This window comes from Brachionichthys hirsutus, chromosome 23, assembly GCF_040956055.1.
Source record: "Brachionichthys hirsutus isolate HB-005 chromosome 23, CSIRO-AGI_Bhir_v1, whole genome shotgun sequence".
Taxonomy (NCBI): domain Eukaryota; kingdom Metazoa; phylum Chordata; class Actinopteri; order Lophiiformes; family Brachionichthyidae; genus Brachionichthys; species Brachionichthys hirsutus.
Genome location: NC_090919.1, coordinates 3,072,737 through 3,097,313, shown reverse-complemented (window position 1 = coordinate 3,097,313; position 24,577 = coordinate 3,072,737). Strand labels below are relative to the sequence as shown.

Sequence of the window (24,577 nt, the reverse complement as noted above, 5' to 3'; positions counted from 1 at the left end):
TCCATCTTGAATTATCTGCCAATCCGACATCAGTCAAGCCCCCCCCCCCCCAAAAAAGGAAGAGACATCGTGTCCAAAAAAAAAAAGAAGGGGAAAAACACAAACGCATATTTTCAAACCAGCGCTAATAAAAAAAACTTCTGTTTAAAGATTTGGAGCAACACTTTCTGGGCTCGCAGACACCGGAGGGAATGTTAGGACAACTAAAGCAGTTTGTAGTAAACCTCGTAGTAAAATATATGGGGGGGGCATTGCGTTTATTACAGCCCACGGATGCGCGCAAGCCAGATGAAGTGGTGGCGTTAATCTCGGAAAACAATGCGCGACACAAAAGCCGAACGTGTGTGTGTGTGCGTGTGCGTGTGTCCGACAAAAGAATCAGTCGCAGCTAATGGCATCTACGCACGAAAATGCGCATTGTAAATCAACTTGTAGCCACTTTTACGCCCGGACAAAACGTGTCCGCGGCGGAATCGCGAGAACTTCCGCCCCCCCCCCAAATAAAGATCTACTTTGACGCCGCTTTCGGAACCAAATCTGAGGGAGGAAGGAAAGAAAAAGAGGTCGCTTGTAAACTGGAGTCCCACGCGTGGGGAAACGCGACTTGGTTGAAGTTACGCAAAAAAAAAAAAAAAAAAGAAGGTCTTTACGCGCTCCTCGATACTTTTCGTGCGCTTAAAACCATTAAAACATGAAAAAAAAAAGTCGCGTTCCGTTTCGACTCGGTTCCGAACGTTACGCCGAACGTCTCCGTGTTTGTGTCGCGTCACGGAGCCACACGCTTTTACATGCGTGACGGCCACGCGCGCACATACGACCCCGCTTACATACATGACACACGCGTAAAGTGGCTTCGAGAGCGCGCGCGCGCGCGGTTAACATACATGCTCGCATGCAAGTGACACGCCGCGCGCGCACACACACACACCACACACACATGCACGTCCAAACTGGATGTAAAAAAAAATACAAATACGGAGTGGAAAGGCAACAACTCCGTGGACTATTCCACGTCTCTGGTGAGAGAAGAGAAAGGGCAGAGACAGCCGCGCTACATTTTCCTTTTTTTTTAGTGTGTGTGTGGAAATGTTTCATCACCGGCGCTTTCACGCCGCCACGCATAAAAGTGCATGAATGTAAACAGAGTGGTAGATAAATAAAAAGATTCACGAATACGCGTGGAAGTAAAGGCTCAGTGTACTTACGGGAGAGGCGGCGAGGAGATTAATGACACGACACGTCATGATTACGTTTCACTTGAATTAAATACATTACGAGTTGGGAAAAAAAATGGAAATCAGGGTTGTATACAAGCATACGCCGTTCCCCCCTCCCTCCCTCCCTCCGTTCGGTCACCGTCTCTCTCTCCTCCTCCTCCCATTCCTCCTCCATCTCCTTTCTTTCCCCCCTTTCTCTCCTTTCTTCTGGCATTTTCTTTCTTTTTTTTTACCCCCCCCCCATTTATTGTACAGGAGTGGTTGAATAGGGAGCAGCGGAGGAGAAGAGGGAGGGAGAGAGAGTGATGTAGGTTGGCAATGTTAATTATAATCTCAGCGCACGCCCGGGCACCATTTTACAAATGCTGTCATCGCCTAAATATGGCATCTGAGGGTGGATGATGGGTCGCAGAGACGTTTCTCTGGTTGGGGAGGGAGAAGAAAAGGATTTAAAAGAAACCTAAAAAAAAAAACTTTCACACCAGTTGAAGTGTGTTAAAAGTGATGGGGGGGGGGGGGGGAGCCTGGTGGTGAGCCACCCCGGAAGCACATGGAGAATGGGAAGGCACAAAGTGCACATTTTGGGATGTCAGGGTGGTGTTGTAAGGCCCGAAGACCACCAGGAGACCCCCCCCTCGCAGTTCCATTTTGATCATTTCCAAAGTGTAAAAGGGTAAAAGCGGCTGAAAGAATCCACAGAGCTGCGTGTCCGCGGCTCATGTTCTCAGCTGGTGTCCAACACACACGGACCGATCCTGCTTTAAACCTCACTAAGAAAAGGCAGCTTTCCGGCGCCTTCTCTCGGCAGGAGGTTCGGCGTCGACTTGTAAAGACAGCGTGAGAAATCGAGCTTTGCAGCTGGAGACACAGGTGTAGAGTGTGCGATACGATCACCGGGGACATCTGGAGGTCTCCGTCCTCACAGCATCCGCAGTCTGGTTTCATCCAGCCAGCATCGGCGAGCTTTTCTGCTCACACACCTGCACCTACAGAAGTGGAGAGCCACCAAGTCACCCAATGTGTATGTTTGTGGAGGCCAGAGCCCCCCCCAGGTGAGAACATGCAAATTCCGGTTCACCGTGATTCGCATCACACCTGCCAATTTAGGCAGAAAGGATTTACGCACACGTCGCCTGCCTCCATGATTGGCTTGAAACGCAGAGGAAACGTCAAAATTGAAATGCGAAATGATGAGAAATTTGACCTTTTTTCACCCTTTTTTGTCCGTGAAACAGCAGAAAATTTTGCTTCAGGGTTGATACAGTCAGTTTCAATTCCATGTTTAAGCAACACAACATTTGAACCTGATTTCACCATCTACACATTGTTTATTTTGTTCATCTGTTGGAGAATGTTGCAACATTTCTTTGTAAATGCTGTCTGCAACAAACTTTCAACAAATTTGACCTTCGTAAAAAAAAAAAAAAAAAAAAAATGTGTTTCTCCTTTTTTCAAAAAACATTGCGTTTGTCTTAGTCATGAAACCTTGATACCGATATGAAACACACACAATGTTAAACCTTTCCGGTTCTGGCCTCCGAACCATCTCACAACACACACACATTAATAACCTAAACCTGAACGAGCTGTCGAGTCCTGTTTTTAAACCCGTGGAACAAGTTATTCCAACAAACTGTGGTTTTTTTATCACGTATTTTTCATTTAAATTTTTCGCAGTTTCGTCGCCGCCGGCTGACGCGAGTAAACACACTTCGCACGAGGGCAAAGGACAACATCGCAAAAGCCTCGAATCCAGAGACGTGGGCCAGATTGCGTGTGGAGTGGCGGAGCCCACGCACCCATCCTGCCACCTCTCAGCCTTTATCAAAGAGTTCCAGAGTGAGATGCGGAATATATCGAACGACTAAAGCCGTCGGGATCGTATGTTTAAGTCATGTTTACACACTCTTCGGCCCTTACGTTTTCTCTTCTCGCTGGTAAATGCTTTGATTGATATATTTTTGGGGTGTTTGGATGTAACCTACAGCACGTCTTTGTGTCTTTTCTTTCTTCTTCCTGGGAACATATAGAAAGAAAAGAAACTTCCCCGTAAACCTGAATGTTCCTCAGCTGAAGGTTTCACATCTAGGCGTGACGCTGCCCACGAGCACCGCGTGAAGCTAAATGCTGCCTGCAGGAAGTCGAAATGTCTTTGCTGACGCAGAACATATCTCCTGGATCAGCCATTGTAAGCCTGCTATTGTGTGTATCTGAGAGTGACCGGGTTCTGTTGTGCGTGTGTGTGTGTGTGTGCTGGTGCTCAGTGTGCACAAAGTAAATCAATGTGCTTATGAATGCGTGTGTGTGTGTGTGTGTGTTTGAGAAATGTTGCTACTAGCAGCATACATATGAATCAAGTGCATATATGTATGAGTCTCTCTGCTGCAATTGTGCATATTGTGTGTGGCCTTGGGTGTCTGTGTGTTTACCGTTGCATGCCATTTGTGTGTTCGCTCATGCCACATACGTGTGTACGTGTGTGCGGCTGCCACATTGGCATCATCACCCGCCCCTGACGCTTTGATTGTTTTCTCCGCCGCAGCAGAAATGCACCAATTAATATTCAGAGAGTGAGTGAGACAGGGGCGAGCGCGCGCACACACACACACACACACACACTCAGAAAACACACAAAAAAACAAAAAAAACAGCCGTGAGGGAGGGAGATGAGGGGGTGACGGAGAAAGGAGCGAAGGGGGGGGCAGAAGAGATGGCACAGAGATAGAACAAGAATTGGGGAGATGAAATGAAAGATGAGGAGTGTGTGTGTGTGTGAGAGAGAGAGAGAGATAGAGAGATGGAGGGGATATATGGGTGGATGGGTGTAGCTGGAGGAGGGTGAAATCTGATAGATGTTTGAGTCAAAAGTGAAGGAGAAGAAGGAAAAGAGTGAGGGATTGGGGCTGAGGAGGAGGGAATCAATATGTACATATTCAGCCAGATATGGTGGGAAATCAATTGGAAAGGAGGGAGGGAGGAATTGATTACGGGGGGGGGGGGGGGGGGGGGTAGAGGAAGAGGTGGGTTTAGGGGGTCACAGGGAGGGAGGGAAGGAGAGGAGGAGGAGGAGGAGTGCAGAGGTGGAGTGATATGTGGCTACGGCTGCTGTCCTTTTGTCGCAGTGTCAGGGTATTGATACTGTAATGCACACCCCCCCCCCCCCCCCCCCACCACCACACACACACACACACCCATCACAATGTTGTCGAGGCGACGCCTACTGGCACAATGCAGCCAACAATACAGAGGGCACTGAAGCATCAGACACAGGGAGGGAGGGGGGAGAAATATAAGAAGGGAGAGTGGAGATTAAGAGGGGGAGAGGGGGAAAGATGGATGGACAGAAAGGAGGGAGAAAGAGATGTTGATGGAGAGGAAAGAGGGAGGGGGGTCGTGGATTGATGGAGAGACAGGATTGAGGGAAGGAAGGAGGAGATAATATTACATGTGTGAATGCCGGAGGGCGTGTGTGTCCATAGAAACATGCTTAATGACTTTTATGATGCGGTGGAGGTGGGGGGGGGGTTATGGAGTGATGTGTACCCTGCAAACAAAAAGAGGAAATTATGGATCCGCATCGGATACTTGTGTTTCTATTCCTGCTACGCCCGTCTAGACATTACGAGTGTGTTTACATTTACACCAGCGTGCGTGTCGGGACGTTAAGGAGCGTCGCTTATTTAAAAAATATCTAACATTTCATCCAATGTTCGGTGGATTTTTAGTTTTGTTTTCTTTTGCATTGTATCTGCATTTATGAATTTTTGGATATTTAAAAAGTATCTTCTGGGGCCAATGACGAAATTAAAGATACAGATGTATGTGTATGCATATAAATATATATATATATACTCTTTTCAGAATGAACTGATTCCAGACTGACGCCGTGATTCGAGTTCACGCCCGTTTGAGGTGACTTTAGCGGTAAGTTGGATCTCGGTGCTTTTAATCGGCAGGGGTCAAACTCGTAGTCAAAGCAGAAATAAATTGAAATTAAAAAAAGAACCCCCCCCCCCCCAGCTTTGACCTCCCTTTGCCAAAATGTCTGTGCCGGCATATTACTGTATCTCCCCTCAACATGCACTCTCATTTACAAAAGGAACGCTTGGCTGGCTGCCTATAAGTCAGTTTATCCGCGTGAGATGACCAACGTCTCTCTTTCTTTTTTGCTCTCACTATCTCATAGTGTGTGTGTGTGTGTGTGTGTGTGTGTGTGTGTGTATGCGTGTGTATGATCTATAGCTCCCTGCCTCCCCCGCCTCCTCCCTCACCCTAACCCTTCTTAATATGATGTAAAAAGCTAATCGCATGCAAATGTCTGTTGTCCCGGTAACCGGGCCTGAAAAATCCCTTTGATGTTTCCCCCGACTCATCTCTTCACGTTCTCTTTGTTCGCCACAGTCTCGCTGCTTTGTCAACATCCCCCCTTTTACCCTGCTCTCTCTCTCCTTCATCCTCTCTGCAGCTCTCTCAGCCCTCTCTTAGTTCTCTCCATTAGGGAGGGGGGGGGGAAAAAAAGTTCCAACTCTACTTTGTGTCTCCCTCTTTCTATAAGTCCCCTCTCTCTATCCCACCCCCCCCTCCTCCTCCTCTTCCCCTCGTGCTCCTGCTCTCCCCTTGACTGTGCCTCTCTGTCTGTCTGCCCTTTGCCCTCACTCATTTCCCATCATTCCCACCTACTGTCTCCTGTCCTTCTCCTCTGTCGCTCCCTTCCCTGTCCCCCCCCCCCCCCTCCCCTCCCTCACCCAGCCTTTATCTCTCATTCCTCCCTCCTCTCTCCTCCAAGTCCTGCACATGCACAGATGGACGCACACACTCATGCTTTCACAAGTGGCCTCCTCCTTTGGAGAATTTGATCCCTGAACTATTTGATATGGCGCTGCACTGTAGTTATCTAATCATTCAGCTTTTTTTGTGAGACCTGCTGGAGGCAACAGCACAGCTGGCTCCCACAGAAAAGACCCCACTCATTACGACAAGTTTGAGGCTAGATAATACGAAAAGGTCGGACCGGCAAGGTTGGACATTTGAAACTTGCACCCAGTTTTAATCTGGCACAAACAAAACAGCAGAAAAACACACACACGCAAAGTACAATATCAAATCAACATAACATGCATTTCAGACGTTCCACATTCCTTCCAGAAAATGTAAACAAGAGGCAGAGCGAGAGGAAAAGTTTCGACACAATGGCGCTGCGTTGGACAAAGTGAGGCGTGCTGCATATGACAATCTATACTGCAGCACGAATGAACGATGGCGCTCATTACGTAGCAACGTACCAAGAGGCCGGAGGCTATATGAGGAGCACGAGGCATCCGCGAGCAAACAAATTACATATCGATTCAGAAAAAGGCTCGATAGACATTCGCAATTGTTTAATTTGAATACAGACGTGGCATCATATGGCGGGGGGGGGGGGGGGGGTTCTAGAAATATAGAGCGTTATTTCTGCACATATTTAGCACCGGTAGGAAACTTCTGAGAGGATTCGTGACTTTGAAGCTAACGTCAGTTAGCCTATCCAAGTAAAAAAACAACGGGGTAACAGCTAGCTTAGCATAGCAAAAATTAGTCAATGCCATCTCTTTGATTTTTAGATCATTTAAACAGATAGAACGTGTTAATTCGTGACTCTGGGTAGCTCCATACTTTCATTTCCAATTATGACTCCAGCCAAGGAGGTGATGCTTTTTCACAGGCATTAAATTTGTCCATCTGCCTGCAGGATTACTCAAAAAAAAACTACTTCCTGAAACTCGCTGGCGGGTTTGGACAAATGGCAGGAAGGACGAATCAAACGCCAGAGTGGATCTGCATGAAGGGACATGCAAACCAATAATGATGCTGGTGCAGGGGCAGGTTTTCAGGGGTTAAATGATCGCAGGGCTATTGGGGTAAAGACAAAATGCAGGTTTGTGCTTTCTGAGTGCCGCCTAGTTTATTCCAAGTGAAGCTGCTGGAAGTAACTTTCATATTTATGAGATGTTTATTATTATTCTCATCCATCTCCTGGCAAGAAGAAGGAAAAATTCCACATTACCACAAATGGCAAAGGAACGCGTTTGGGAGAAAAAAAATTAAAACAATCCATAACTGTACCGTCTGAAACATTACAGACAACAGGCTCTGGAGACGTCGCTAAGACAACAACATTTAGACTTAAAGTCCAGGAACAGAAGCTGAACGTCCCGCTCTACGGCGTCCTTGCCCTCCGAGCCACAACCTAGAGGTCGGATTTGAGTCAATTAGCTCTTAAATGATAACCACTAGTAGCTAGCGTCTTCTTGCTGCGAACGCGAAACCTGGAGAAAGCAGTCCAATGAGGAGAGCTCTGACTAAATTAGAGCTTTTAAGCACACCAGTCAACATTGCACACGCACCCATTTGATACCTTTGCATACCGAATATGGCGTCTTGTGAGAGGCACGACGTTAAAGTCGTTGTCCGTACTTATAAGTGCGCCAAGGGAGCATTTCGAAGGCATTGAGAAGCTATAAGTAAATATTATGTCACTCCTAAATCCTTTCTCACTGTTGTTGCGTCTCCGTTAGCTTATAAAACACAATGGCAGAATACGCAGCAGTCGATTAGGATACTGCGAGCCGCTCCTCTTCATCGTAAAGGCAAAGCTGGCTGCCTGTGCCAAATGGAACCTTGCCTGACATTGATTTAGCCGCCGTACTGTTAAATGTCCTGAGTGTGTGTGTGTGTGCGCGCACGCACGTGCCTCATTTACATAGATGCTATCTCATTTTTACAGGGAGTAGGGGAAAAGGCAGCACGCATCACGCCATTCAGCGCTGTGAAAATGACAGAAACACCCTGCGCATTCCAAATCGGCAATCCGACAGCGGATTTATGATCCGTCCATCACTTCCTGTCTAATATCTGATTTTGGGGGGGGGGGGGGCATGAATGCGTGCAGTCGGCCAGATAGGCAGTCAGTGGTTCAGCCCGAATGGTGTGGCCTAGCAGGGAGCCTGGGGGGGGGGGGGGGGGGCAGACAATGCCTGCACTGTGTAGCTGAAGTGCCTTTGGTGTCAATGACTCTGCCAGAAACTGAGAGTGGCAGATCCAAAATGGCGGCGCGCAGGGAGCCCCGCTGGTGCTTGTCACGGATTGAAGAGGGAAGTTTTGATCCTTTTTTGGAGGCGGCTTGTCTCCAGAGGTACGCATCAGGGCCGGGGGGGGTGGAAAGGGAAGAAGGTTGGGGCAGGGGGAGGGGGTCACACTTCTGTCGATTCGTCCAGTTGCGTAGAAGTGGACCAGAGATGTTTAGAGCTTCAAAAAGTCCAGGGTCCAGTTTCTGATTGTGCAGGACGAGAAGGAGAGACAATAAAAAAGGAGTGTGTTCATTAGGCTGCGTGGAGAACGAGGGATGAGAGAGAAGCGAGGGATGAACTTACAGTTATTGAGATGATGCTACACGGCAGTAGAGGGAGACTGAGTCTGAAAATAGACCCAAACAGAAACAGTCACGTTTTCATTCTGCGCTACTGCGGGGGGGGGGGGCATGCCAAAGTGTGTGTGTGTGTGTGTGCGTACGCGGGCAAAGCGTCAATCCCCCCTCTGTTGTTGAATATGTGCGCAGCGCTGTTTGTGTGTTTGCCCTATCTGTTTGGCCTGCGTGTGTCCGTCTGTCTGTCAGTCTGTTCCCAACAGCAGCCTGTTTGCCAATCTGTCGAATTCTGTTTGCTAGATAAAGAGATTGAGAGAACGCCTGTGTGCGCGTGTGCGTACGCGTGCACGTGCAGAGTAAACTCATTTAGACTATAGCGATGGCAGGTATTGCAGTTGCCTTCCAGAGAAGATGCACACACACTGCGTTGGACACTTTTATGATCATGTTTGGGGTCAAATGTGTGTCCCTTCAACAGAATTCAGGGTTCCCTCACTCCCCCCCCCCCCTTACATAGGGAATTAATCCTATAACTCTCCTGATCCTGCAGCGCTTGGGGAATGACGGATTGAGAGGCCTGACATCAATTATTAATGCGTTACATATTTTATAGTCACACAATAATCTGACCATCCTGATGATGAACTCATCAAATAAGCTTTTTGAAAGTGAAATTCCAGGACAAACTTCCACCCTCTTGTCATTCCAGTCCAAACAAAAACACTCTGACAGGGCTGAACTCTAATCACCTCACATTCCTCACATTCCAGAATCTATATTTATCCACGGTCATGTGCTGCTGTGCAAATATAAAAGTTGTCCTCCACTTTTGGGATCGGTACGGGAATGATCGCGAGTGACCCCCCCACCTGGGAGTGACCTGTTGATCCGGAGCTTCTCCTGGGGTCCCTCCCAGATGCCGGGGATCCACCCTCCTTCTGACTGCCGACAGACGAGGAGTCCGAGCAGCTACTGTGGACTGGGGAGACAGAGACGCCGTGTGAAGTTTGTTATAGGTTCAAACCAGGGAGGATTGTTTTCCCCCCATTTGCATTATCATCAGGTGCACACTTTATATTGTCATGGTATTATATCCGTGAAGTGAGGGGGGGGGGGGGGGGGGGGGGGGCAATGTGGGAGGAGTGGAAGCGAGAATTCATTGAGAGGAGGCATTTTTCTTATCCTGTTCAATGGATTAGCCCCCCCGGAGGACAATTCAAGCATTGAAACCCTGAGCTGCTGCGTTCAACGAGACACCTGGTGAGCAGTGTGTGCATTACATGAATGGGAAAATCCCTCCAGGTCAAGTCGGATGCTGGATTTTGAGGAATTACATTTCAGATTGTGCTTTAAAAAAATTTTTTTTACATTTATTTTATGCTTCAACCCCGTTCATTTGCCTTAATCCTGCGCCTGTTAGCCATTTGCTAACATGTTAGCCTCATCAGCTCATCACAAATCCCCAAATGAAAAAAGCCACTTGCAATAATAATAATATAACGCCTAATAGATCGTGAAAGATCTCTAGCGTAGGATTGGTGGCTTCACTGATCAACTGAGATAAACTGCTGCTGGCAGAAACCTTTAAATATTTAGGACTGGACTGTGTTTGATGCATTCTATGCAAATGTTTTTTTTATTCCCATGGAATTCCGAAGCTGCATCCCCCACACATGCCGGGATTGTGTTACAGACGTGTTTCCTTTTGAGCCCACCTCTATCGTTAAGACTGTAGATGGAGTCCATCTCTGAGGCTTGAGTTCCTGTCGCATCCAGCAGCAGTTTACTGGAAATTCCCATGCAGAGGGACTCCTTCAGGCAGAGTTCTGGAAGGATCCGAGAAGAGAAAGCATAAAAATCTGATTATCCTGCCTGACTCATGTCCTATACCTCCACACTGTTGGTTCAGGATGTGGATAGATCCTAAATACTACTGGACTTACACTCCGTTATTATCAACACGGTTTTATACAACATGATTTATGTGTTATTGCCCTGTCTTGCAATGCTACGTTACATTTTTAAAACATTCCTAAAGAAATAAATAAAGAAAAATAGAAAAATGGTGAATAATTTTTTCTTGATCTAGATTTAACCTCAAAATGGAATGAAACAAATGGTAAAATTGTACTTTTTTTTTTTTAAATCCAAAAATCCAGAATCTAGTTCCACTTCAATTTTTTATGAATTATTCCATGTAATATTCCCAACTTTGCCACAAGTTTGATGAAAATGCATCAAGTGGTTTTCGAGTTATCTTCCTAAAAGTTTATCTTAAAACAAGACAACGATCAGAAGCTGGTGAAAACATTAAACCCTTGGCGGATGTGAAAATGGGACGGGAGCACTTCAAGACTTTTCTTGCTTCACAAAATGGTTCTAAGAATGGCAAAAATATTTACCGGTATACAATTTGAGTAAAATGTTTTTGGCAAAAAAAAATATATACAGTATATGATTATTTGTCTGCAAATTTTACTATTGTACAGTGTCAGACTCTTAAATGGAGCAGAAATAGACTTTCTCCATTTCGTATGTTCCCTTCTTTTTGAAATCTGGTGCCTACATTACCCAAAATGCAACCTGATAATTCAGGAAGTTCACTTGAGACCTTCTATTGGACTTCATGCAGCTTCCTTCACGACATTTGTGGACTTTCCCTTCCAACACCTGAACCATAAAAGTACCTAAAAGTATCTTTCTGCGTCACAGAAGCAACGTGAGACCTAAAAGAAAGACCCGAGTCACGGTCTCTGGGGTCAAAGTTCAGACTGTACCTGTGTTGTTGATGGCGTGAGTCCACAGCAGATGTGCAATGTCACGAGTCCAGGTCGCTTTGTCTTCCTTGTCCTTCGCTTGCAGCGTGACGCAGTCTCTGGTTCGAGCGGCTTGCCTGACCCAGACTTCAAACTTCACCCCTTCCTCGCCCACGCTCTGAGTGAGCCCCATCTCACCCGTCTGCAGCGGGAAGAGGGTCACAAAGTTGAGGAATGGATGGGAGAGAGAGGGGGGGGGGGGGGGGCACGATGGTGGCTCCGTACCTTGATGCTGTGTTTGTGGCTGTAGGAGGTGCGTCCCGGGCCGGGGCTCCTCTGTTTGGTGAAGACGACGACGTGCTGGTAGAGGAAAACGTTCCTGACGCCAGCCCGCTTCCTCCGAGCGCCGCCGCACACCGTCAGCTCGCCCTGCCGCACCAGCTCGCCACGCTCCGCCACGGGAATCTGAAATCACACATCAACAACACGCCTATCTTGAGTCCAGGCTCAGGATACGTCCCGACTAAAAACACATCACCTTTATAATCTGTCTTTAGCTTTAAATGACTTTTTTTTTTTTTAAATCAGCAAAAACAAAGATTTCCCAAATGCACCGAGGCGATACATTCGCCAACTTCTTGTCACGCACAGGTTTTTATTTTTAAACCTCTAGAAGTGTGCGGGTCGCAGGAGAAGTGATGCTTCACAAGCGTTATGAACACCCACACCCGCCCACAGACACACACACACACACACACACACACATACACACACACCTGCACTTAGAGCTGTTTCACTCTGAGAGGCTTTTCAGCATGATTTGAAGCAGCTCAATGGGAGTGTTTGTTCTGCTGTAACGTCTCTCCCTCTCCACAGGGGGTGGAGAGGACACTTCTCTGTGTGTGTGTGTGTGTGTGTGTGTGTGGGAGTTTGAACATTTGTCACCAGCTCTAAATGATACTGCTGTGTCACAGAAGCACAATCTAGGGCAAGTGGCTGCGTCGTTGTCGACGTTTTTCTCAAGGTCAAAGCTGCGAGCGGCAGGAAAGCGCCTCCCTATTGGCCCGTCAAAGAAAACATTAGCGTGGCTCCCCACCATCTCTGAATCTGTGTTCAGAACATTTCATATTTTTAAGTCAAATATTTAACCGAGAAGCATACATGTCACGCTTTTAGTATTTATCTGTGCAAGAGAAATTATAAATTTGCTCTTCCTGCAGTGAGAAAACCTTCAGCAGCAGGAACAATTCAGAAAAGTACAGTAAAACTATGCATCCTAAAGCAGATACATATACTTTGAATACATATGTATATATATATACACACACTTGTAATATATACTATTAAAGGTATCTGCCCGACCTCATCAAGATGAGTTTCTGTCCCTCTAGGAACAGCAAGCTGGACCCACAGATTCAGGATCACAAACTGGGACAGGCGTTCTCACCGGACATCCGACGATGAGGTCACTGGCCCTGAGGTCCTCGCCGTGCCGCTGGGCGTGTTTCAGGATGGAGAGGGCAGAGTCGGAGGCGGGGTTTATCCCGCCCAGCTCCTCCAGGGCCTCGCAGTACTGCTCCAGTCTCTGAGTGGGAGCCTGAAGACAGTGAGGGAAGGACAGAGGGGACAGGGGGGAGGCCAGGGGAAGCTTGGACTGGGGGGAGTCGGAGTCGGAGTCGGAGTGGTCGGAAAAAGGAAAAGTGCTCATGAGTTCAAAAACGATACTGGAGATTTGGAAAACATCTACAGCTGTTTTCATACTTTATACAACAGCATTGTTTATTAACCACAATGCATTGCACACAGAGGAAAAGAAGAAGAAGTAAACACGATGCTGCTTCTGTCTTCATCACCACGACAGTCACACCATTGTCATCCGCAGAACGATCTGCTCCATCCATTGAGGCTGAGCAGCAGAATTAAACTGAAGGCTGCAGGGACGGGACTTGAACTAACACCGCCCCCTGCTGGCGACTCCTGGGAAACGCTCTGAACAACTCGAACCCTCAAATCTCTCCTGGTTAAAAAAAGAAAAAACCCTGCAATCTCCCGATGCCGTCGATGCAGAGGTCTGACTTAATTGTTAAATGACTTTCTCTCCAATCTGCCTTTAATTGGATTTTCTGGTGTACATTTAACATGTAATTAACTTTACTGTATACAGCTCATTTTGTTTTTAATTGCGGCCACAATTGAATAAAAAACTCTTTAATTGCCACGTGCTTCAAAATGACTCATTACGAGATTCTGAAATTGCATTTTAACAGACTTTCTCGTAAGAAAACAGCTAAATGAGAATTTATTGTTTCTGTGTGTGAATGGAAACAGGATGAAAAACAAAATGCATTTTATATGAAATGAGCCTCAGACTGAAAGCGTTCAACAGATTCTGTAATTACAAAGCAGCCAGGTGCCGATTCGTACCTTAAAGAAGTCGGCAGCCTGCGTGACCAGCGGGGAATCCAGCTCTGGTTTATTCCTGATGTAGTGGGAATACTGGAGGAACTGTTCTCTCTGTGTGCCAAAAGGAAATGGAATGTGTGTGTGAAGCTGATCGGCTTTATTGATTAAACACTGTTTTGTTTTCTTGAACCTGATCAGTCAGTCACACAATTCTATTAATATCAATAAAATTATACACTGTCGCCAAAAGATTATTTTCCGCCACCACACGTTTGAAAATTGCAAAAATATATTTACTGGATATACTGTGTGAGGCTTGAGTAAAATATTTTTTTAAACCTATATACCTGCCACCTACGTATTTGCTGAAGCAGTCCTGTTGCAACAAGCTCTGCACGAGAGCGCCCTCCATGGCGGGGAGGAGGTTCTGCGAGTGAAAGGTGCCGAGGCCGACCCAGTTGGGGAAGAGGGCGTCCGCCTTCCCCTTGATGGGGGCCGGAGTGTCAGAGAGCTCCAGCAGGTGGAGGTACGTCTCCTCCACGCCCTTCAGGACAGTGACGTATTGCCTTTCTGAACTAAGCATCCGACACCAGAGCAGGTACAGCTTGCTACAGGACGGAGGAAAGAAAGAAAAAATGAGATCATGAGCAAAAGGGAAACAAACATGGGAGACGAGTGGGCGGGCCTAAGTATGATGTCATACTGATGGAGCAAAAGGAGGAGGAGCAGGACACAAAACAAACCTCTGTGCCGATGAACCAGCCCTATCTGGCCCCGTCTCCCTTTCGGTCCTCCCTAACAGCACATGTTGCCGTGGCGACCCAGTGTGGTCCACCACCTCCTTGCTGCTGACCTCCACCCCTCGAATTAACACACCTCCTCCGCCACCACCACCACCCCCACCACCACGACCACCCCATCCAGGGATGGCTGTAGCCATGCCAGTGGCGATAACAGGGTCAGCTAATGCCCGCCTTCCCAGCCAGGACATGGGCGAGTTCCGACTTGGCACGCCCACCGCCGCCGGCGCCGCCTCTGTCGTTTTGGTGGCGGCCGTTCCTCTGCGGGGGGCCAGGAGAGCCTGGAGGTCAAAGCTCGGGTGACGCTTCCTGGGAGGCTTGGGAGGGAGCGGCGTGTCCGTGGGCTGTCGGGTGAGAAACATTAGCTTAGACAGCGGGGTAGCGTTCACAACAAAAACAACGTGGCGTTCATGCACGTCTGTAAACCAGACCCACAACGAAACTCACACTCTTCTTTGCAGGATTCAGGAGGTTCTGCAGGAACTTCCCTCCACCTAATCCCCCTCCAGTCCCCGCCCCCTCCTTCTTATTCCCCTTCTCCTCTCCTATCTTCAGGGTCGAGCACGTCTGCGGTCTGAACAGCGACGCCAGGGATCCCCAGGACTGCATCCCCCCTTCGCTTCCTCCGGTTCCCAGTAGCCCCCACTCGCTCTCTCCCTCGGGACCCATCAGGTCCCACAGGCTGCTGGCAGAGGGGGTCTTGGGCCTCCCTTGGCCCTGATTCTGGGACCTGTCGGACTGGAGGAACCGAGGTTTGACCTGCGCTACAGTCCGCTGGTAGCGCTCTACCGTCTGGGTCCACAGATCCAGGAGGGCCCCGCCGCCGAGCTCCATGGCTAAGGAGCGAGCGTCCTGAAAGCGGGACGGCGGGATGGGCGGGAGGGCGGAGAGAGGGCAGGTGGAAGAAGGGGAAGAGGAGGAGACCGCGTCGCACCACTGGGCGGCCTGGAAGGAAAACCACCCGTCTGCTTTTTCCTTTTGAAGACATTAAAGTGCGACCGAAAGGCGTCGCTCGTGCTTCCTGTTCGGCGTTACCTCGGTCAGCGTGGAGAGCAGCCTCTGCGTGTTGTCCAGGGTGGTCCAGCAGTCAGACAGACAGTGGGACATGTCTCTCAGCTTCTCTCTGACCGGGGGGAGTCGGATCTGGACGTCACTCAGGCCCGCCCAATCCAGCTCGCGCCAACCCTCCAAGTCGCCGAGCACCGACACAGTCTCGCCGTGGAGCTCCTGGAAGAGATCTCGTTTGAGGTGCTTTGCTTGGACAAGAGAGCGACAAGCCGAGGGACAAGCCGAGGGACAAGCCGAGAGACAAGCCGAGAGACAAGCCGGGAAATGCGAGGACTCACGTTGGCGGTTTGCTTGAACGTCTTGAATTTCTGCTGTTTGAGCGAGAGTCTGCTGAGGGACAGAGGCGGGTCCTTGTAGTCTCCCAGTTGAGACTGGATTTGCTCAATCTCCTTATCACACTGGGGGGGGGGCACAGAGGGCAAAGAGACGTGAGGGGACACAAGATATGAATGACGGGAAGTCAACCACAGCAGAGGAGTGGAGAACGTAACGTACAGAAAACAGAAATAGGGCGGGTCAACTCTTCTCTTCGTGCCTTTGGGTCCTTTATTATCCGTATTTTTGGGAAAAGAAGCTCAAAACTCAAACTAAAAAGTGGATCACATTCGCTCGCTCACCTTTTCCAGTTTGCCCACCAGCCCCGCCAATCGTCCCAGCGCCTCCAGGTCGCGTCCTCTTTGGTTGGAGACTCGGACGAGCCGATGGAGGGCGTCATCCACGCCGTCGTAGCGTTTGGAGGTTGAAGCAAGAGCAGCCCTGATGGGACGGAATGACGTGAAAAATGACTGACGTACAGGAACCCAAAGTTGTTGTTTTTTTTTTTTATGTAGACAACATTGAGAACTAAACAAAACAGAAAAAAAAAAAAAAAAGGCCCGAGTTTGCATTTGACCTCATTCTTGTAGCGACTGAGCCGAAACTCATTACGGGATGAGAAGAAGAGCAGCCGTCAGATCATCTTTAAAACCCAGTTTTGCACAAAACAAACCCGCTGCATCACTCGATCCTCCGTTTGATCGGAAGGTTCGCGCTCCGTTTTCTCCTCCTTCAGCTCGGCTGAAAACAAACAACTCGGTTTTCATGTCGAGGAGTATTTTTAACCTGTTAAAAAGAAGTCCCTCAATCAATCAGTGGCATAAAAGGATATGCAGATCCTCCTTCTGGCCCCTCGGGACAAAGACAGATTGTGCACGGCGCCGTCTGTTTATCTGAGCGTTCGCACAAATAGAATTGTTTTGCCTGTCATGATGTCTTTTTATTTAAAATAGCCCCACTTCAATAGCCCCCCCCCCCCCATGATAGCATGAAAAAGCCATCCCATCATCGCAGTTCACGCAGATACAGAGTGCAGACGTCTGAAGCCGTCGCTATTAAAAGTCCATTTTAGTTCATACTTCTTTCTTTTTAGAGACACATTCAAAGACTGTGGGAATTTCCACCCCCCCCCCCCGTTAGGTTTGCTTATGCGTTAAAATGAGATTAGAGAAGCTGTGAGCTTTGGACTAAATCCCAACAGGAAGTGTGGAGACATATTGAAACTAAATAAAATAAAGTCTGGGAATGTTTGCCAGGTCGCTCACAGGTGAGCTACAGGTGAAGTCGCCATTGCATCATTGGCACAAATGCTTCCCTTCCACTGATTGGTGGATCATTACATTCTTTGTTTTGGGCTTATAGACAATAAAGACAATCTCAAATGCACCAGTAATATCTAGCTTCCGCTACCTGCAGTCTGGAGACTTCTGCGCCAGCCTAGAGGCGCTGTTGGTCAATCCGGCAAGCCAGGCCCCACCTCTTTGCTGCAGTTCAGTTACCCGATGGTCGGCAAGGACGCTCGCCATGAGCCGTCTGTGCTGGTCGATGCTCAGGGGGACAGTCTGAAGGAAAGCAGGCAGGGGCTCATCCGTGTGTCCGGGAACGGGAAACGTGAAGCAGCCAAACGGGGGCTTCAGAGGTCCGTACCTTTATGTCGTCAGGTAGGGGCTCCGAATCCATAGACTGCAGTGCTTCTCCCAAGAGGGAGAGGGCGCTCTCACAACGCTCTGTTAGACTCTCCAGGCTCTGGGGGGGGGGGGGGGGGGGAGCAGAGAAACTGCATGAAACTCCTCCTCTCTTCTCCTCTCCTCTCCTCTCCTCTCCTTAATAAAATGTCTCAGCTGTCTTAATAGATCATTTCCTGCTTTTTTTTTTTTTTTTTTTTTAAATCTATATTATGATCCGATAATAATTCTCACCAGCCTGAAGAGCAGCCAGTCCGAGTGGCAGTGGGCGAAGTCTCCGTCCATCTCTTGGGGCAGCTGCTGCTTGTCCACGTACTGCTGGAGGACCGACGTTCCTCGGACGACGTGGACCTGACGGATGAAGACAGGAAGGAACCTTGAGGAAGCTGAACTGCAACCGCACGAGAAGCAGGATCTCCTCCAGAGAAATACGACTTCTGATTCATGCAAAGCCCTGAGCTTCTTCAACAATAAATACATCCAGAGTTTATTTCCCCAAAAAAGTATGCAAACGAGATTTATTTAGATTCATGCCGTTTCTTTCGACGTGAGCTTCCGGATAAAAGCTTTCAACATTCATCAAATCCCAGCAAACGGAGATAAAACGATTTCCAATGACACGAAACTTCCTTCTTAGATATTTAGCATTTCTCACAGAAGCAAGTTATATATATAATTTTTAGCCGCTTTAACATTTGAAACAACAACGAGAGAATCTGCGCCAAGAGGAAATGAACAATGAAATCACCTCTGCTCCCTCCAGATTGAGCGACGGGGCCTCCTGCTGCTGCTCCTCCACCAGAACCAGCACAGATCCCAGACCGCCAGGAAGCGACACCTGGAAACACGCAGAGACGAGACGCACACATGCGCTCCAGCTGCAGGCGATGAGCGTACACAAAGCGAGCGTTTAGCTACGTTTTGGCTCTACAGCTACATCTTCAGTCTCACCTGGAACAATTTAAGGGCAGAGAGGCAGCGAGCGGAGGGTGGAGCGCGTCTGCTGTCTATTAACACAGTGAGACCCTTTTCTTTGGCTGCCGGCCTGATGAGGAGGCGAAGGTGGGGTTCAAAGAGGGACATGAAAAGAGAACTTGAACGTGGGAGACGACGGTACCGTGTGATTCTGTGGTAGCAGGCCAGGACCCGGGCCATCTCCCCCTCACAGAAACCCTCCTCTGAGGCATCGGTCGCCGTGACAACCAGAGCGCGCCCCAGTCTGTCCACCGTGCCTGCAGGGGTTGGGGCGACACTTTAAAGTGTGTGTGTGTTACTGCGAAGGCCTCTGAAAGCGCAGCGGGCCCTGCAAGAATCCTACCTGTTAACTTTAGCTTCCCTGACTGGAGCAGTTCCACGTCCAGTTCCTTCAGCAGGGGGGGCTCTCTCGAAGCGACGCCGTTTACTTTGTCGGGGCCCGTCTCCGCTAACTCCGCCTCCTCCTTAGAGCAGTTAAATGAGGAGGGGCCCGACTGGCTGTCGCTTACAGACAAAGGTTCAGCGTCTGCCTCTGTTGGGAGATATTTTTTTTTAAACTTATTCTATGTGGTATTTCAGGACTGGCTGGATGATGCTCATGGATTGAGAGTCAGACCTGGATTGCTTCCCCTCGTGTCATCCGTCCCCTCCGTATTTAAAGGCGGTTCCGCTTGCCCCGACTGGTCGGGCTCCGTGACCGGCGGCTTCGTCGACGCGGTGCCACCGGCGGAACCGGGTTGGGAAGCTTTAGCCTGCTGCTTCGGCCCCTTCTGGTTCGCGCGACCGCCAGACCTCGCCCTGCCTTTGGCTCCCTTCCCCTTCCTTTTCCTCCTAAAAGGCAAAAGCGCAGGAAGCGCAACAGATGTTTAATAGTAAGTCACCGCTTTGGGAATCCTATTTGGATGCGAGAGGTTCACATCTGCACCTCGGAGCTCTGCATCCGGCTGGTTTAACCTCCTTTCCCCGGGGACACACTCTGTCCTCCGTCTTTCCTTTATTTGTGTCTTCTGTCACTTTCGGATCGGATACATTTGTCTTTTTACGTCCGCTATCAGCAGCGTGTCCTCTTTCCAGAAGTCCATCGGATTGTCCTTCCGGTGGGTCGGATGTCGCCGCGGGGGCCTCGCCGCCGCTCAGCGGTTTAGCTGCATCCTCAAAGACAGAGTCCGAGTGAGACCCGTGATCCGAGTGGCCCTCGACGACATGCTCAGCTTCGTGGCTCGTGAAGCCGTGGATTCCATTCGCAGCCGAGCTGTCGCCACTCCCCGAGTCTTTGCCTCTGTGGTCGTCTCGGCACGGCTGCGTGAAGCCATTGCTATCTCTCTCCTTGCCGACGCCCGGCTTTCTCTCTTTGGACGCGCCGTGAAAATTGAGCCGGCGGCTTTCGGATCCATCGGAGTCTCTGCTCGTTTTCTCGCCTTCATCGGAGTCGTGGACAGAGGACGAGTAAAAACGCCGTCCCCTCGCAGGCTTGCTCGGTGCCGCAGGTGGCAAAATGTCACCTTTGGCGCCGACGACTGCTCGAAAGCTTCCTGAACTCTCCAGTTTGCCGTATCCCCAGGCTTTTCCTCTCCGGAGTTTGATGACTTTGCTTCTCCTACACAGAGGCAAAGTCTTGGTCTTGCTAATGCCATGCATTTCCAGGTACCTCTGCCGCGTGTCAACCCCCCCATCCGGACCCACTCTGGGCTCCAACAGCTCCACGTACTGCCCGTCTACCTGAGGGTGCCTCGCCGCACGCCCCAGCCCGTCCTCGCTGCGGCGCCGGCGGGGAAGCGCCGGCGCCGCAGCATCCAAACCGTCATCCTCATCCTCATCCCAAGACCAGGAGTCCAATTCTCCAGAGGACGAGCCACCCCAGCACCCGAGGCTGCCCCCCGCCTCACTGGGCACGCAGTTGGATCCGGGGTCCCCGCGGCCGGACATTAGGCCCCGCTCCTCAGACGGATCGTGGATGAATTTTGGATACACGACCTCTTTCCAGGGAAGTCGGACCACGCCGTCGCATGTACTGACCAGGCAGGTGTCGAGTCCTCCTCCAACTGGGAAGATGAGCGAAAAGAAAAAAAAACTTGAGCGTAAACCACCTATCACTGCAAGGGGGGGGGGGTGTCTGATAGAGTCCAAAGCCCCTCCCCCATGGTGAGAAAGAAGGGGACTAAAGTTGGCGTTACCTTCCCTCTTGCATCCTCGCTCTTTGTTGACGCTGTGCAGCCACTCAGTCGTGAACACAAGCGGGTGCTGCGACTCGGGTACCAAGATCTCCTGAACAGTGCGGCCCCCGGGGGCCAGACACTTTAGGGCCAGCCGGGGGCAGCGCGTCGAGAACGGCACCACCTGCAGGTAGAAGTCATTGCTGCGCAGGAGCCTCCAGTCCAAGGTGGACAGCTGGACGACCACTTGTTCTCCGAGACACAGGGGCCAGCCGGAGTGCAGGAACAAGCAGCCCAGGTACTGAGACTGAGGAGGAGGAGGAGGAGGAGGAGAAGAAGAAGAAAGGGAGGCAAAGAAAAGATTTTTGAAAAAGTCTTCTATCCGTGCCCGTCACAAGCCATTTTGCAAAACGCCATCCTCTCTGATGCTGGATCTCACAGAGCGCATCAGCCAGCTGACCCCCCCCCCCCCCCCGAGTCATTGTGTCTGGCTTAGTGAGTCGCATTTCCAGAAGCGACACCACAGCAGTAAACAGTATTCACCAGTTCACACGAACAAATGTCGGACACGCGACTCACACAATGGGATCTAAAGCGTTGGAAAAAAAAAAAAACTGCTTAGCTGGTACACGACACGGCGAGAAAGGTCCGGACGGCTGCACCAGACAGGCGAGTCAATCAGAAACACGACGGCGATGACAGCCAGCCACTGTTTAATCAGTGTGTCCCCGAAAGCAGAGGGGGGGGGGGGGGGCATCAAGTCATCTGGAAGGCTGATCATTAATATACCGATCAAAACAACACCAGATGCCGATTCCATCGTAATCAATCCCGTTTTTGCCCGTTTTGAGTCGGGTTCACACTCCCTCCTCCTGTGCTCGGTCTCTCCGCCGCACTCTCTCTCTCTCTCTCTCTCTCTCAGCAGTAACATGCTCACATATGGAAGGAATTATTGTCATGACTCACAGTCATCCTCCCATCCCGGGCAGCTCTGCCGAGCGACAAGGAAAAAGCAAAGCTTGATCAACAAAGTTTAAGCCCACGCTGCAAGCTCCTGCGTTTGACAAGAGTCATCTCGAGTTTCAGAGCGGCGTCGACCCTCCGTGCACGGCGGCGACGTGGCTTTACCTGAGCGTCCGTCTCTATGAATCAGGTATCGCGATGCCGCACTGAGCCGACCCGACACTTGGAGTCAAGGTCACAGTAAGGACTTGATATCGACACGGATTTGATTCGAGACGCAGCATCAAAGGACGCCGTGTTTCCTTTAATCTGGGGGTTTCCATCATTATGACTCGATCCTGAGACTTTATTCACGACTTGGACTTGCCCCAAAACAGCATTTGGGAGGAATTCAGATGCAATAAAGAGTCCTGAGCTCAATGATTGATACTTTCTATAGGACAAGACCTTATGCTTGACTTGGACGAGTCTCTCTGACTAGGACTTCCCTCAAAACACGTGGAAACAGAGAATCCTTCTCGCCAGTTTACTCCAACTTTCTTTAAAGGAGCAAGTAAAGCCAAAACAATGCGACGGTTGAACTTTAGAGTAGTAAACATGACTTGGATTTGTCACGACGGACTCGAGGCACTATTTTGTATTTAACAGCTGACTCAGTTTCCTGATTATTTAGCGCCGGGAACGCAGAACTCACACAGGCATGCTGTTGAAGTTTGTGCAGGAGGTGCTTGGCAGGAACAAAGTAGTCCAGAAGGTACCGGAAACTGTCGTGTTGGTAGGTCGACTCCAGAACCGAGAAGACCTGGACAAAGAGGGCAAAGGCAGCAGTACGAACACTAAACTGTTAAAAGGCTTTCCGTCAGCTTCTCGTGAACTCACAGCTATAGATCGCCGTGCACTTTTTTTTAGCGTAGCCAATGGATTTCGTAAAAGACTCAACTGGCTCATGAGTGGAAGAATTTCCTCGACCCAGACGACGTGTAATCAGAAATTTAAAAAGAAGAAAATCACCACGGCTGCTTCGTTTTGATCCAACATTATTCTCCTAAGAAGCTTTTTCCATGGCAACGAGAATTCCCATGAACACGAAAGCCTTTCGCTAAAAGGCCTCTCAGTCCACTGACATGTAGGAAAACGACGCTAAGAGAACCGCTGTGGCTTTGGCACAAGTTGGATCGGGAGACATTTGAGCCTACCCACAATGCCCTTGTGAGAAACTGAACAGCTTTGCCCCAGCTGCCCCGCTCCGTCTTAAATATTACGAGCTAAAAGCAGTTTTCAGTAAAGCAAGTCGCGTCAGGCCCCGGCGTGGAGGAAGAGGGCTTGGCTGGCTGCATTTTGTTTGTGTTGGCGTCCAGCAGCAGTTTATATCTGGGGGAAATCCACGTTATCTGTGTAAAAACACCCCCCCCCCCCTTAAGAATACTTGAGAATCACCTTATTATTTAATTAAATCTGCCTCATTTTGTGCTTCCCCCGTTGATGGTTGCAAAGATTTCAGCGAGGGCCTGTGTGCTTGCGAGACATACCTGGGAGAGGAGGGGCGGCGCTGTGCTCTCAAAGGGAGGGTACAGCGACGCGAGCGCCCCCTGGACGCAGTCCTCCATTGCCTCCGAGCCCTGAGAGGAGAGGAGAGAAAGGGTTAATCCATAACGGGACACTCAATCGAGTCCAATGTCTGTGTTTGTGTCCAACAGCTGCGTTGTCTCGCTTCTTGTGTACACACACACACACACACACACACACACACACACATTCTACTTTTGACTTCCTGTTTCACGGTCTGGGGAGGAGTGATTAACATTTCCTCCAAGGCCCAGTAAACGCTAGAACACTCAGAACAAAAGTCTCTGACACACACACACACACACACACACTTCATAACAGGGCCGGCCTGTGAGGTGGAGGGTGATGGAGCAGTGCATGCAACACACACACACTGTTTATTTTTCTACATTGGCCCATCGGCATGGCAACCCTCAACTTTTTTTTCTCTCTTTCCCCAACTCCCCCTTTGTCTTTCCCTCCCTTTACACTTTCCCTAAAAATGTCGCCATCTGCTTATTTCCCTCCTTTCACCCCTCTTCCTGCTCTCTCACATTTTCTCATCGCCTCTTCTTTTTTTTTTTTAAACCCAACTTTTCCTCGTTTTCACCTCCATCCGACTCTCCGAATGTCATCTGACAGCAATTACGCCGGGATTCTCTTGGACAGACGGCATATTGTGCCGAAGAACTGCAGCTGAAACGAGGGGACAGAGAGGGAGAAAAGTCCAGGATGGGAGGACAGGGTGGATGGAAAAAGAAAAAGAAAAGAGCAGCTCGAGAGAGAGGAGGGAATGAGCTAGTGGTGGGTTTATGGAAGAAAACGTGGCTTCACCAGTATTTAAAAATTATTTTAGGGAGTTTTTTGTGTACAGAAGAGGGTTTTCGGGTTTAGCCACAAGAGGACGGAATGAGTATTAAAAACAAGAAGTTTCTTTTAATTTGCCTTGATAATGTTTTTTTGGCGGGGGGGGGGGGGGGGGGGGGGGGCTGATCAGAGTTTCAGACTAGAAACGAAATACGTGAGTCACCGTGAGAACGCATCTACGGGGAAGAAAGTAAAAAAAAACAAAGCAGGACAAAGAGGAAATCAAGTCCGGTTGGAAAAGCCGCTCCGGCGAGGTCGCTCGGGGTCACCAATCAGAGAAAGGATCGCTTCGGTTTCCGATCCATTCTCCCGGCTGCAGAGCGAACTTCAACTGGAGGAAGCTTTTCCATTGTAGAACGGGATTTTGGATTGGGAGCAAAAAGTACCATAAATGTTACGGCTCAGTTTTCCAGAAGTAGAGACGATTC

At 49.4% G+C, this 24,577-nt stretch overlaps 1 protein-coding gene across 1 annotated transcript in view; it reads right to left on the bottom strand.

The window, feature by feature from the left end:
* Positions 1–8,642: 8,642 nt before the first annotated feature.
* Positions 8,643–24,577, bottom strand: part of arhgef40 (Rho guanine nucleotide exchange factor (GEF) 40) — an 18,158-nt gene continuing 2,223 nt past the window's right edge. Inside the window, exons 2-26 of the mRNA XM_068755958.1 lie at positions 23,267–23,356; positions 22,432–22,539; positions 20,796–21,081; positions 19,547–20,663; positions 19,238–19,452; positions 18,965–19,153; positions 18,764–18,878; positions 18,598–18,691; positions 18,395–18,484; positions 17,881–17,997; positions 17,609–17,707; positions 17,372–17,523; positions 16,264–16,402; positions 15,925–16,044; positions 15,614–15,805; positions 15,026–15,523; positions 14,522–14,922; positions 14,137–14,386; positions 13,800–13,889; positions 12,823–13,029; positions 11,661–11,840; positions 11,397–11,577; positions 10,335–10,445; positions 9,489–9,598; positions 8,643–8,669 (exon numbers count right to left, since the gene is read on the bottom strand). Of these exons, the coding sequence (XP_068612059.1) occupies positions 8,643–8,669; positions 9,489–9,598; positions 10,335–10,445; positions 11,397–11,577; positions 11,661–11,840; positions 12,823–13,029; positions 13,800–13,889; positions 14,137–14,386; positions 14,522–14,922; positions 15,026–15,523; positions 15,614–15,805; positions 15,925–16,044; positions 16,264–16,402; positions 17,372–17,523; positions 17,609–17,707; positions 17,881–17,997; positions 18,395–18,484; positions 18,598–18,691; positions 18,764–18,878; positions 18,965–19,153; positions 19,238–19,452; positions 19,547–20,663; positions 20,796–21,081; positions 22,432–22,539; positions 23,267–23,356 (5,178 nt within the window). The remainder of the gene's footprint in view (positions 8,670–9,488; positions 9,599–10,334; positions 10,446–11,396; positions 11,578–11,660; positions 11,841–12,822; positions 13,030–13,799; positions 13,890–14,136; positions 14,387–14,521; positions 14,923–15,025; positions 15,524–15,613; positions 15,806–15,924; positions 16,045–16,263; positions 16,403–17,371; positions 17,524–17,608; positions 17,708–17,880; positions 17,998–18,394; positions 18,485–18,597; positions 18,692–18,763; positions 18,879–18,964; positions 19,154–19,237; positions 19,453–19,546; positions 20,664–20,795; positions 21,082–22,431; positions 22,540–23,266; positions 23,357–24,577) is intronic.